Genomic DNA, 15,044 nt, shown 5'->3' on the forward strand with positions numbered 1-15,044 from the left:
GTACTAAAAATAGGAATAATAGTAATAATACTAATAATAGCAATAATAATAATAATAGTAATAATACTAAAACTAGTAATAATACTAATAAGACTAGTAATAGTAATAATACTAATAATAGTAAAAATTATAATAATACTAAAAATAGTAATAATACTAATAATAGTAAAAATTGTAATAATACTAAAAATCGTAACAATACTAAAAATAGTCATAATACTAATAATACTAATAATAGCAATAATACTAATAATAGTAATAATACTAATAAGACTAGTAATAGTAATAATACTAATAATAGTAAAAATTGTAATAATACTAAAAATAGTAATAATACTAATGATAGTCAAAATTGTAATATTACTAAAAAGCGTAACAACACTAAAAATAGTAATAATACTAATAATAGCAATAATACCAATAAGACTAATAATAGTAATAATACTAATAATAGTAAAAATTATAATAGTACTAAAAATAGGAATAATAGTAATAATACTAATAATAGCAATCATAATAATAATAGTAATAATACTAAAAATAGTGATCATACTAATAAGACTTATAATAATAATAATAATACTAATAATGCTAGTAATATAAAAAATTATAATAATACTAATAAGAGTAATAATACTAATAATAAGCATTATTATATAGTATAATATTATTATAATATAACATATTTTCAAATATAATAGAATATTATTATAATATAGTGAATTATAATAATGTATACTATTGCTATGAGAATCTCTGATCAACACTTGCCTTCTATGGAATCACGAATCAGATTCGTCCACCATAAAATGAACGGCGTAGATCGTACGAACAAACAACAACTTTCTGCGATACTTTGCACTGATCTATCACCGTCTTGTCCTCGTATCTCCCAGCCTTTATAAATCCCTTTCACCCCTCCCGAACCGTTGGATTTTGAAGTGGAAATTTCGCACATTTCTCTCCCGGAGCCAAATCCCATCTCAAGACCTCCTCGTTCTTGCTCCGATCCGAGCGACGCCTGAGAGATCCCGTCCCGAGCTTGGTTTTAGGGTTAGATTTCGTCCACGAATTATGATCAATCGGTGGGTTTGCTAATCTTTTGCCGGGGATTCTTGATCTCTACGCTCGTGTTTTTCTTGCAGCGTAGATCTCGGAATCGGAGGGAATATGGATTTCTTTCTTGGCGGCATTTAGGTATGCTTGATCTCTGATCTACTGTTGGATTAGCGGTTTATCCTGCATGCTTTTGTTCTTTCTGAGATTATTCTTGGATTTGCTTAAATTAGTTCTTGTATTGTTTGTTGCAAATAGATCAATACGATGTTTTTGCGAATTTGTAGGGATTTCATTGGGTCGATCGTGATATTCGTGTTTTTTAATCGGGAGGATTGAGGAACTTATACTAATATTACCCATTCTTTGAAAGAATTGGTTAATTTCTTGGCCAGTGAAATTTGTTGCGATTTCTTGATTTTTTTAGAAGTAATATTTTTTTCTGCTAATAAATTTGAATCCTGATGGATTACCACATTTCTTACTCAACGTTCTTGTTTAACATTTTCCCCTCTAATATATACATAACACAAGATTTTGGTGATGGCATATTATTACTTCAATTAGTTACTAAAAACATACAGACCTTAACTATCTGGCATGCCTTCTAATTACAGCAGCAAGAGACACGAAACTGGGCACCGAAGCGGGAGGTTTGATTAGTTCTGTTGTTGTCCAGCTGAAAGATGGATGGAAAGAAGAAGAAAAACAGGAAAAAGAAAGGAAGCCAAAGTAAAATTACTGAAGATGCTACAGCCAGTGCTGAGGCAGTGAGTGTGCAGGAGCACAACAATAGTTCAGCAACTGAGCAGAATCACCATGCACAAAATTCGGGTAATGCAGATGTTCAAAGTACTGGGGTGTCGGAGTCTGACATTGAGTTGGAGAACCGTAAAATCTATGAAGAAAATTATGTAAGTGCATATTATATAGACAAAACACCTCAAAGTTTCGTGGAACTGATAGCACAATGGATACTTCTCAATGCTTTTATCCTCGAATGTTTTTTCTCGAACACATTTACCCCTGGATGGATGCGGGTTCCTTTCCTGCTTGATATTACTCACACACATGGAAGTTGCCTCTAAGAGAAGGCTAAGGAAGTGAAGGGTGGAAGGGATCACTGGAGGCTGTTGATCCCCCAATTCCTATATGCTCAAAAGCATGAATATTAAAGTGACTTTTGTTATGTTGAAAATATTGAGATCGTGGAATCATGGCCTCCTCTATTTGTAATTTTCCAGCTTCCTCTGTTCAGGCCCCATGGCACTCAGGCATTAAAATCAGTCCTCAAGAAACCAATAATATTTATGTCTAGTACCATCTTTTTTGTTGATACCCACTGTTTGTAACAAACTGTTAATGGAATAGACTATTTCAAAACACCAGTTCATGGTTGGAAGCAGTAAAATTTTTCAATTTCTTCAATGACATTATGTATTTCATATTCCATTAATCACAATGATTTAATAAATCTATTTGGGTTGTACTTTTATCCAACTTTCTTTTGAGAGTGTCCATACAGTTACAAAATAGGCCATAGCCTAGTGGTTACAGCCCTCCTCTCAATGGAGGATGTTCTATGTTCAGATTTTGGGAGGTGTTGCTCCAGGTATTTTACTCAGATAATTGCAAGGTGGCACTCTGATCATTGTTATAATTGTTGCTTTTTTTCCTTAAAAAAAGAAAAAAGAGAAAAAAGTGCCAACGCTATTCAACATTCAAAAATCAAATTATTCTCTCCTGCATGTGTTTCATGCAACCTCAATGATGAGGCAAAGATGGCATTGACCATAACCATGACGATGAGTCATCATCCCTCGTAATTTAAGTTAGTTTGATAACCTTTTGTGTCACCAATGTTCCTAGTAGCTATCAAGATTTATATGTCATTTCTGGTTGTATTGCAATTGTTTTCAAATCCTGTATCACAAAACCAGCCTTGCTAGTTTAGATTCTCATCTTTCTGGACCCTTAAACAGAAATTTGAACACCGTTTTGTACCAACATCTCATCAAATAGTAGCACAAGTGTTTGTATTATATCCATCACTTTGTCCACAACTGACGCAAACCTCTATGTCTCTTCTAATAGGTCCATTCTTCACCCTACCCTTCCTACTTTATATCCATCCCCTCCATTAAAGATGATGTTGGTGGGTTAAAATAAATTGTTCACTTTGGAGTATCGATGTTAAAAGTTCAGAATATCTTAGGTTTCACTAGGGGTTTCCTAATGCTTTAAAATTTAATCAGTAGTTTAGGATATTGATGTTTATTTATTTATTTTTTACACCAAACAAAACACTATCATCCAACTAGGAAGCTTAGGAAGGCTATATTATGAAGAATATCTTTCCATGTTGAATATTCCTCAAGTCTTGTGGTTCTCATTGTTTCAATTTTGTAACTTAGAACGTGCATTTGTTTGAAGTTCAGAATATATTCTGAATATGTGCTTTGAGAGGCCCTTTTTGATCTTAAGCGACTCTAGCTTGACATAGTGGTACATGTCTTTCCCCTTTTGCCATATTCTAATACATCCTTTTATATTTTTTCTTTGAAATGTATTGCCTTACAGGTCAAGCTACAGGAAGAAATCAGACAATTAGCAGATGAAAAGAATTCTTGGCTTCAAAAGCAGGTACCTTAGCAGTGGTTGTGCTTTATTTGTGTTCAAGACAATGATAATTGACTATTTAGTGAAAAAAGTAGAAGGAATGCACATATCATATTATATATGGACTAACCCAGTTAAACTTCTCATGTTCTTTTATGTTACACCCTCTGCCTCCTCCCCATTGTCCCACTTTTCCCACTGTAGTATAACATATGGCCTGATTTTATTATATTTATTTACTTCCACTGATATTTTGAGGTAGGGACTGGGCTAACTTAAGACATATACATGCATATTAATGCACTTTAACTTTGATTTTTAGAACTTTTGGCTATAACTCTGGGACTGAGGCATTTGATGCACATATTTGTAACATTTACAGGTCAACTTGGAAGAGAAAATCAAAGTTTTACAAAATGAAGTAGAGTGTTGTTCCCAGAAGGAGGTAATTGCTATTACAAATTGTCTTGTTCTTTGTTTAAAAAAATATATTTGGGAAGCATGTTGATTGACTAGCAAGAAGAATTGATGAATAGTGAGCATTCAAGACTTCATTAATACCTTTTTCTCTATCCTCTTCTTTTCCTTTTTTCTGCACTTGTGCATTTCTATGTTTTCTTTCGAAACAAAATTAATTGCAGCAGTAAGGAATTTGACTCCCACTTCTCTCTCAATTCAGGCTAGCTTGGAGGCAAAACTCAATGATTTACGGATTGGAAATGATTCAGTGATACAGAAGGAGGTAGTGGTTATCATTATCAACCACTTATTTATTTAAATATGGTGCATGAATGGATAGCAAATTAACTTTAGGGCGAGGGAAATGAACCTATTATGTACATAGCTTCTGGATGCCTGTATCTATTATGATTACGTTTGTATATAAATGAGTCAGAAACTGGAGCAGGAGAATTTATATAAGTGCACACACCTGGAATAATGTGTTTGACGATGAATACAACTTAATCAATAGACGCATTCTTTTCTCGATGAGTAAGTTCAGTGGTTGCAACATATTACACGAATTTTTTTTTTGACACAATATTAAGTAAAACTGATGCTTATGGACATAGTATAATGCGGCGGCAGTAAGATGTGCTTTACTATAAAGATGAAGATGGTTGAAAACATCAGGATTTTTCAGAATTTATTTTTCTACTTTTAGGACTTTTACAAGATTCCATTCCTGAAGCGAATCTAATGCTCAGGTGATAAAAGCTAAACCAATAATATAAGAGTCACTTTGGAGATAAACATCAGCAGTTACAGGGTGACAAAATGTCTGAGACCATTAAAGAGTACTTGTTTTGGTCATTTTGTTGCATAATCATATTTATAAAAATTCCCAAAATCTGTTGAGCTATTATCTTGTTGTAAGCAAAAAAGCATGGCATTTAGTCTTTCAGCATCATATATTTCCTAAAAGATTAACATGCCAAAAAAGAAGATATATCTAAGGTAACAGTTGTTATTTTACATGTTTATATGAATAATTTTTATGTTTCTGTGACCGTTCTTCTAGGCCCTATAGAAAATTGTTTCTGCAGCAGATATGGTGCTAATATGAATTTGAACAGGTCATCTTAGAGGACAGAGTCAAGGACATTGAGGGCATCAAAGACATCTGGGCATTAAAGGAGGTAGTTGTTTGGATCTGACATGTCCTGTATATATATTGTTTCCATATTGCATTGTGGGCATTATCAAGTTGAATATCAGAACTGGTACATTGATCAGCTGTGGAAAGAGTTTCTTCCCTTTTTCTTTTTTTGTAATATGTTATGCATTTTTTCCTCTCAAATATTATATTATGCATTTTTCATGAAGTATGGCAGTTCACTTTGTTGCTTTGTATTATGACCTCTCTATCTCCCTATCTACCCCTTTCGCCTTCTTTGTCCTGCTTTGTTCTGTCTGTACCCATCCATCTCCAGCTCTCTTCAGTCCACTTTCCTCCAAATTTGCCTTAGCCTCCTTATTGCCTTGACCCTGCCAGCTAGCCCCTCACTTCAACCACAACAGTGCCACCCCTCTTGCCCACCTTGGCCTTATCCTTCCCTGCCCCCAAGCCTCCACATCCCACCCTCTACTCCACCTCCCATATAAATTCTCATGAGTAAACAATAAAAGACTGGTTGCTGGTCTGACATGAGGTGGGTTGATGTTGATATCTTGATGTTGGAACCGTTGCAAATAGAAAAATTGCAGCAACTTCCTTCCAGATCTGCTTTAGATGTGTTCAAACTGTAATCTCTGCTGGATTGCAGAGCTTCATGACAGCTGGCTGTGAAAATGAATTTAGAGAGCAGAGAAGGGAAGATAGAAAGGCAATTAAGGAGGAATTTTGAGAAAATCTAGGGAAGGACAAAAAAGCACAAGAAGAAGATGCAAAGAGAAGGTACAAGAAAAGAAGAAAAGATAGTAGAGGAATAAAGATAAAAGAAAAATAGAGAAGAGGATGAGAACCTTGAGTGCAGGTAATGCCGGTTGCCATTTAAATCTGATAGAGATGGATGGTTTAGTTGTTCTATTTGTAGTGAACTTAATACAAGACTGAACTTGAAAACAATAGCTAAGTCTTTTTTCGTAATAGTGGTATGGTTGGCCACTTGATAACTTCATGCTTTCTTAGGTCTATTTGGCATTGCTCTTGAAGGGCCAAAAAGTATTTCTTGGAGGGCCTGGATGTCTTTTGGATGATTTGGAGATGTTTAGTAAAAATTTTGAAATAGCTTTTTGTCTCTTCCAAAAATGTAAAAAAAGGTCTACTAAGGAAAAGTTCTAACACGTAGCTTTTAGGTAAAGGCTCTACTTGAGATGTATCTTTGTAAGCTATTTTTTCCTAAGAGACTCGGGTTCGAGTCCTAACAAAGAAATTTTTAAAAAAAATTGACTAAAAATAATTTATAAGTTAACAATACTTCATAATAATAGTTTTGATAGTACAATGCAATACAATATAATTATCATCATCATTATTCTATTATAATAATCATATTACAATATAATAATATTATAATATACTAAAATAACAATATCATTTATCATATTATAATAATATTGTTATTGTAAATAAAGTTAAATATGTATAATTCATTATATTATCTAGATTTTATTTAGATTAAATATCAAAATAAATAATTTATAAATTAAGAATACTTTATAATAACAATTTTGATAATACAAACAATTAGACAATTGAAAGAACTATATCATATCTTTTGTTATTATTTTTTGATACTAAAATTTTCTTAGTTTGGTTACTAAACAGATATTAAAGTTTCACAACACTTCAAAAATGTAGTCGTCAAACTGTAAAAATTTTTATTAAAAGCTCTACTAGTAAATGCTCTACTATCCAGAGCTCTACAAAAAAAGCTCTACTAGCTATAGCAAGGCCAAACGGGCCTTAGTCTAATTAGGACTCTTAAAAGGAAACAAAGGAAACTTCTATTGGCACCCCCTTTTCTAGCTATTTGAGCATCCGCTACATGTTAGTTCAATCCCTAAAATCCTGAGAGAGGAATCCTATTGCCATCTGAAAATATTGTTATTAAATATGAATCAAAATACATGACTTCAGGCTCAAAATTAAGACCCATGAAAGTCCTTTTTGTTGGCCCTAGCTGCACCAGATTTTTTTTGTTTAATTTCATATAAGTCAACCAAACACCAAGAGTAATAAAACTATTGGATATTTTGCCAATAGTGTTTCCCACTTGCTGTTGTATTGCATTCACATAGTGTTCCTAAAACATCATAGCTAGCCAAACAGTCCCTTATTTTATTAACAGCAATATAACACAGCACCTTTTTATTGCCTCAAAGTTCATCTTTGAACGAGCATTAAGCATGTATCCTTCCCGATTCTCTGGGAATTATGCTTGCATAGTTGCTTTAGTAATTATCTCAACTATATAGTATGTGGAAATCTCCAACTCTTCACAACTCATAACAAACTCTAGGAAGATAATTTTCACGCACATGCATCATGAGTCATGCAAACTACCACTAGTACGGCACCTTGTTCTTAATCTTTCTCTAAACCTTCTAGAGATAAGCAGCATTTTATCCAATAGCAGCCTTAACTTCTCTGTGATTGATAACAAAGTCAAGGAAAGAAATGATGGGTTTGTCGAGCACAACTCCAAAATGAAGAAAGACCTGCTATCTGATTGTTGATTTGTTTTAAGCAAGTCTGTACTAAAATAAACTGGAACCGTCTTTATTACATAAAACCTTGCAAGATGTGTTAAAAAGTGCCTTAAATCCAACTTAATGTCTTAATTTGCCTATACATGTGAATTTTAAGTGCTCTGAACATCTCTATCTAGATAATGATTTCCTCCATGTTCAGCCTTATGGGTCTAGGTAGGATTGATATTTGCATTATCTTCTTGAAGAAACATTGAATCCTTGAAGGGATGATTTGTGCTTTCATCATGTCCTTGACTATTAGAGCACAGACAATTGAAATCCTCTTATGAAGCATTTTAAGCATTACCCAGTGGAACAACTGACTGAACTTTTGCATTTTTCTCCTTCAACTATCTTGGATGTGGTTTGCTCTCGAACCCTTTATATTTGCATCCATATAATGACAAGAGAGTTGAGGACTTATCTGCATGTGACAAGCTCAGAAAGGATAGAGGAGGTATCCATTTGGATTCTTACCTTATTGTATATGTCTTATACATTGTATTACTTGTATAATCCAATCTTATCCTACTAGAAAATACATCAAGAGATATTGGAGTTCTCCTAAAATTTGGAATTTGAGAGTTGAAAGATCCAAGTCTACCTGCCCTCTTGCCCCTTGGGGTGCTGTTGCGATGATGTTATGATTCATCTTTGCTAGTCATATTGTGTGTTGCTGATTTGCTCATCTTATCAAAATGCATACATTTGGAAAACTGTTCCATACATTATGTTATTTGCACTAGTTTTCATCTACAGAGCTCCAAGATATTCTTATTTGTTATATTTATACTTTTGAGTTGTTTTTTGGGCTGTCCAGACTTCAATCAGGGAAATGATTGCTAGACTGGAGGAAGCCAACATTACCGTGCAAATGCAGGTAAACTTCCTCTATCTTGGTACCCCCTGTTCATACTTTGTTATTTTAATAAGATTTGTGATTGTTAGTCATCCCCGTCACTGTCATATTATTGCTGTCTTCTGCGCAGGCCTCATATGCTTGATTTTTCGTAAACTTTTATTTTTTTAATGCCTTGTAGGGCAGTAATGGAGTACAAGGTAAATCTCTAGATGGAAGGCTGCATCTTTCCATTGGGAAATAACATGATAATCAGCAATAAGTTTTCTATATGTGTTCATTTCCATCTAAAATATTAGTATAATAGCTAAAATACCATGTAGGCACAAGCAAAACATAAACAGAGGTGAGATGTTAGTACCTTGTACTACCATCATTCCATGAATAAGAGATTTTATTGGGGTACTATTACCTCTGTCCATGTAAATTTCTACTTAAGGATTTTGAACACTCAATTTGTATCTTTTCTGTCTTTGGGTCCTTGATCCAACAATTGTGTCTTTATTGCTTCATATTGTTTGACCTCCATGAGGATTGGATGTGGTTGCTCTAAAGTGTGCACTTCTTGATATCCGTTGGTGATTCTTAATTTCTTAGAGCCATAATTGTTGAGGCTATTTGGTTTTTTCTGTATTCCATTAACACATATCATTACTTGGAGAGCTCTAATAAGTTAGCTGACTTGGGAGAAGACTATAATCAAGGATATTATTGCAATAAGATGGACTTAGACCCATAATCCTGTGCTTTTTCTTGAGGACAAAGTTCCTAGTAGGCAAATGCATGTTTATAGGTATTAAAACCTGCATTAATGGCTTCTTAAAGAGATACAAGTTCCTGGCAGTTTTCTCGAGATTTGTGCAAGAACCTTGTATTGACTACACGAGTTATTGTTATTGTGGTAAAGATTCCCTGATTTGGATATGCATTTTTGCAAAAAATATCTACATAAGAAGGTTTACATATACAGACCCTTTGACCTTCTACTACCTTAAGAAAAATTTGTCAGCTTTGCTTTGCATTGCATGATATCATACAAGTTCTGTTGCCTGGTTTGAGAAGGCTGGATCCACTGCTATAGCTTTTGGTTGTGCTCATCTATTTGCAAGGAAGAAATGCTTCTACTTAGGTCTGCTTTTATTTTGATAAGATGACTTTCACGAGGCAACTTCATATAGATCTGCTTGGCAGTAAAATATGCACCATAGCTACTTTGTGGGGCTTGGTGTTGCTCTTGTTCTTGATATAGGTAATGTTACTATTATTCCACATGCTCGGTTTTCTAATAGCATCCCATAATTTGATCTAGGTTAATCACAAGGTTCCTTTATTTATGAGGATATCGAGGGAATTCTGCTATCCTTCTTAATTGAAGTAGCTTCAGCAACTTTGATCTCATCAAGGTTTTAAGTTTTGGCTGGAACTGATCCATTGCGGTTGAAATTGACCAGTTTCGGCCAAAATTGACTGGTTTCAGTCCAATTTCGTCCAGTTTTGGCCAAAACTGGCTGAAACTAACAATAAATGCTATTTTTATATTTCATTTTGGCAATTACACAAATGTTGGGGTTGTATCTTTACTATGCAAGTAGATAAGCTATATAATTTCATTTTTCAATTATTTTTCTTTCTTTTTCTTGAATTATAAGAAGGGATAAATAAGAAGTATGATCCTTGACAAGCCGAGGATGCTGAAAAGGCTCTTACCATAGCACTTTATAAAGACTACTGTGAGCAATTTATTATAAGACATTTCACGGTGATGATATCTTTGTTTATACAAAATATACATGAAGTTTTAAAATGGTATTCATTTGATTAAATAACCACTTGATCTTAAAAATATCTGAAATAAATGCCCATATTTGATATGTTTGTGACTTCTATATAAATAGAAGAGATATGAATGCAGCAGGCCTGAAGACTTCATAGTTTCTTCATGTAATAACTTTTTGAATATTGAATTTCAAGAAGTGAATAATACATATGTATATGTGCTTAAATTTCAGTCATACATGATATTAGTTTCATCCGATGATTGACATAACTACAGAAATAGAGAACATATATAACAGCAATTACTCTAAGATGTTGCATAATTACTTTTCTTGGTTTCTTTTTCTCCTAATTTTTAAAATTTTTGTTGATTTTTTGATTGAAACTCCAATATTTGTGAGCGAAACTTCCGAAACCACCCTAACTGTTGAAACTGAAATTCCATGGAGCAGGCTGAAACTGAAACCAAAACGGAGTTTTGAAACCTTGGATCTCACAGCTCCTCCATATGCAGTTCCCATTGCCTCATTAATTGGTGGTTTTCCTGTAGATCGTTGAATTATTTGTGTTACGGTCAACATGAGATATTCCCTAACCTTTGTTTCATGATTAATTTAGTACCTACTCGTGGTCAATTTTGAGGGCAGGCCTTGTCACAACAGGAAGGTTGCTTCAATGTGACCTGGGTTTCATTGGTTTGAAACACGGAAACAACCTGTCTTTACCTAGGGGTAAGGCAATGTATATCTGACCCTTCCCAAGTCCTATAGTGGCGGGGGCCTCATGCATATGGAACCCTTTTTTTTAGTGGTCAATTTTGTTAGCTTGCCACCTAGCACCGGTCTTTTGTGATCTGCAAGAGTTTGTTTCATTTCTGGAGAAAGCATTATTGCTGCAATACTAAGTTAAAGCGTCAAATCACGGCTTAACTTGATCCAAAGTTTTACCTCCTGGTAGGATGTAGGTTCAGTATTCTACTTTTAACACTAAAATATCGGATTTTAATTAAATTGTATAGAATTTAACAGGCAAAGCACACAAGGCTTGAGCATCAGTTTGTATATTATCTTCTCACCATATTATCCATGTAATTTATCTTCTTGTCTGCTGGCAAATATCTTCCTAAAGTCTGATGCTACTAACATGTTTTTTCTAGTGAGCAAGCTTGATCTGCCTTTACCTCGAGAAATAAGCACCACCTAGTTTACACTTTTCTGGGTTATACTTGCATAGGTTGCAGGAATAATAGTAATTCTTTTATAGTCATTTGTCCTATAATGTAATGGTTTAATTATAAACACCCACTGTCCTTTGTATTTTATCATGATATTGCTGCTTTCCACGCTCATTTTCATTATCAGTTTGTGAGTCTACATATTCATTCCGGGATAATTCTTTCTGTAATTTTTCAAGCTAGAACTTGTATTTTGTTCTTCTATTTGACTCTGGGCATGGTGAATCTTTATCAGATCTTTTGTAGCATAAACGAGAACAATTTTCGAAATATAGAAGCATCTTTTATGCAATCCATCCAAGCTTGAGTTAGCCAATCCACAGAATGTGATAATAAAGTGTAGCCATATCTTTTCTAATTGGTTGATTCCAGGTGTAAATTCGCAGTGACAGAATAGTACCTGGGCTAGAACATGTTTATGCCACTGAGTTCCCTCAGGCTTGATAGGTCTTGGTTTGTGGTTGTTTATTGCTTCAAGCTTTTAACATCCAACAAAAGTATCTTGCCATGCACACGTCATGCATCAACATAATAAGTTGCTCAACCACATTATTGCCTAAGTTTCTGATATGACTATTAAATAACAAAGCCTGGCAGGTAAGGGAGTTGGAAGAATCTAGAAGCAATATTCTTCAAGAAAACCAACATTTAGTAGAAAACATATCTGGATTGGAATTGCGGATACAACGCCTTGAAAGGGAAGCTTCTTTCTATGCAACTTCAAAAATGGAGATGACAAAGGTGATTTTCCACCAGCTTTTCATTTGCAAATTCTCTAAAAGATTAAAGATTGTTGTGTTTTTATACTTGAAGTTTACCAAATCCATACGTATTTGTCGAAACCCAAAAGAAAGAAAGTACTTCAAATCCATCATAAATTACTATTGCTGCACTTACTTTGCTATTTGTTGCTGTGGAAGTCTGGGATTGTACCAAAGCAAAAAAAAGGTCTGGGATTGTACTCTGTACAACACTGCAGCCCACCTTTGACTGGTCTATTTAAGACTTCTTTCTAAAAAAAGTAAGATGTGACTTTTTAATTAGAACGTCCACCCAAAATTAAATTTAACATAAGTGGGTCTCCTAATGTAATTGTGCATTGTTCTGCTGGATGGCGGCATTGCAAAGTGATGAACAATAGTCACATCAGCAAAATGTAATATTTGATGTCCAATAAATTACCATTCGAAATTTGAATAATGAAATTGGCATTGCATTTGCTGGGTGTGTTAACCCATTCAAATTCTAATATTAATGTTCTCTAAATAAATCAGCTGATGTAGTGCTTTCTTGCAGAGCCATTTTGCTTGATAGATAGAGAGGGAGGGATTTGTTCTGAGTGGTTGAAGGAGGGGACTGAAGGTGGAAAGAAACTAATTTGATAGTTTTCTGATCTTAGGATGCGAAAACCCTGACAAATATTTTTTGAACCAAGATCCGCAACCTTGGTACTAGGTACCGTACTAGTATGTCACCAGTTCGGTACGGTATCGGTCAGTACGATACAGTATACATCCTGTACCAAAACAACTATCAAACCATTTTTTTTTCCATTTTTAATCTTGGTACACTTTGGTATGCTTTGATATAGGGCGGTACGGGACTATATTGATCCGAACATGTTTCGTACTGATTCCTACCCTGGTATGGTACAATACACCTCTTACCAGGTGGTTTGGTGTGGTACAGTAGTTCATGTTCAGAACTATTTATTATTCCAAATCTATTGGCATGAAATATCATCTTGCAATTATAAAACTCTAATTTGCTGGTTGATAACATATTAAGTAAATTACTTTTAGTTAATTTTCTTCTCTTTCATTCTTTGTGATAATCAAGTTTGTCAGCTTTGAAGTTTGACCTGTTTTCTTTAGAAAAAATATCTGAAGGCAGAGTTCTACCTCTTTCCTTTTAGGTAAGTTGAAAATTTATCTGAAACAAGGGTTTATAACATTATCAAAGAAGTTTTGTGGTTTATTGACATTATGACTATAAATTAGCAAATTGCCAGGATTTTTCTTTTTTCTTTTTTTTAAAAAATAGCTAAAGATGGAAGCTAAAACAATCAGAATTCTATCATACAGCCAGGCTTAATTCTCAATTAATGTGGGAAGAAGATACCCCTAACTTTAGGGTTTTTTTTTTGGTGGTTCTTGTACAGTACCTGTCAAGCTATGGTTTACCCGGGGTCTATATATATGTTGGAGAGTTTATGGAGATAATCCCTGATTGGCTATACTTGGGTTTCTAAATTTTTGTCTTACCCTAAGGCAGCCTCATTCCTAGTCCGTCGCCCCTCTTCTTTAGCATTAAATAAAGTAAGAGATTGTCTTGTGTTTGATGCAGTTCCCTGAAGAGATAAAATCGCTTGATCAGATAGAAGCAGTCGATGCATTAATGCAGAAGCCAGATTCTGGAAATGAAGAGCTTGCTGGAAAGGTAACAATTGGAGTATTCCCCCACTGCTGCTTTCTTGATATATATATAGATATTATGATCAAAGTAGGTTTTACAATGAGCGCATGAACCTTGAAGTTCTGTATAATTACCCACTTGCTCACTAGTTGATCCTTTAATATTGTTTTTTTCTACATATAATTTGAATAGTACATTGCTTTGTTGATGTTGCAATTCGAACATGTGAAGTGTAATTATGTAAGTAAATAGTTTCTGTGCATCTCAAGTTGGCCATGATTTTACATTCAGGTGACTGAACAACACATGCAGCCAAATCAACATGCTGCTTCTGCCGAACATTCTTCCCCTGTGCTTAATCATGAGATGACACAAACGGGAACTTCCACAGATTATGTATCACAATATGGTGAACAGATTCAACCTTCAGTGGGAATTCAGGGGAGATCTAGCACTAGCAATGGTGTCGAGGACTCTGTTGCTGATCCTGGAGTACGATCAGCACAGCCTCCAGGGTTAGATGAACCAAGAATTAGTGAAGATATTGTGTCGGTTCCATTGGATGAAATCCAAATTCATGAGGAAGATCTGCAAGGAAGGAAGAATATTGAGAAACCAGCAGAGGTTCCACTCTCAGATGCCCCTTTGATAGGGGCGCCGTTCAGATTGATTTCTTTTGTAGCAAAGTATGTCAGTGGCGCTGATTTGGCGAAATAAAACAGTTCTAAATCTGGCCGGTATGTATTGGGAAAGAAGAACATTTGCCAATTTTTTGGGATCGATAGATTTTTTTAATTTGTTTTATACCGTTATAGATAATTAATGGAAGCTGATTTGGCAAGCTGTTTTACCTGACAATAGATAATTATTTTTGATAAGCTGTTTTAC

The 15,044-nt window shown here is 34.4% G+C and overlaps 1 protein-coding gene across 2 annotated transcripts; it reads left to right on the forward strand.

Moving 5' to 3' along the window:
* The first annotated feature begins 923 nt into the window (after positions 1-923).
* Positions 924-15,014, forward strand: LOC103723919 (uncharacterized). Of its 2 annotated transcripts, none has more exons than XM_008815015.4 (11): positions 924-1,053; positions 1,146-1,197; positions 1,674-1,970; positions 3,637-3,699; positions 4,058-4,120; positions 4,355-4,417; positions 5,253-5,315; positions 8,693-8,752; positions 12,339-12,482; positions 14,088-14,180; positions 14,448-15,014. In XM_008815015.4, the coding sequence occupies exons 3-11, from the start codon at positions 1,743-1,745 to the stop codon at positions 14,871-14,873; spliced, it is 1,203 nt and encodes a 400-aa protein (XP_008813237.2). In that variant the 5' UTR covers positions 924-1,053; positions 1,146-1,197; positions 1,674-1,742; the 3' UTR covers positions 14,874-15,014. The 2 variants fall into 2 exon arrangements, with proteins under 2 accessions (XP_008813237.2, XP_017702322.2); XM_017846833.4 differs by having other exon boundaries at positions 929-1,053; positions 1,151-1,197.
* Positions 15,015-15,044: the final 30 nt, after the last annotated feature.

The sequence above is a fragment of the Phoenix dactylifera genome, chromosome 8, assembly GCF_051530095.1.
Source record: "Phoenix dactylifera cultivar Ajwa chromosome 8, Ajwa_hap1_PhDact_Kaust_v1.1, whole genome shotgun sequence".
Taxonomy (NCBI): domain Eukaryota; kingdom Viridiplantae; phylum Streptophyta; class Magnoliopsida; order Arecales; family Arecaceae; genus Phoenix; species Phoenix dactylifera.

Coding starts and splice junctions, on each gene's coding strand:
- LOC103723919 (XM_008815015.4), top strand. CDS start 1,743: ATGGATGGAAAGAAGAAGAAAAACAGGAAAAAGAAAGGAAGCCAAAGT. Junction 4,418..5,252: donor ATTCAGTGATACAGAAGGAG/GTAGTGGTTATC, acceptor GAATTTGAACAG/GTCATCTTAGAGGACAGAGT. Junction 14,181..14,447: donor ATGAAGAGCTTGCTGGAAAG/GTAACAATTGGA, acceptor TTTTACATTCAG/GTGACTGAACAACACATGCA.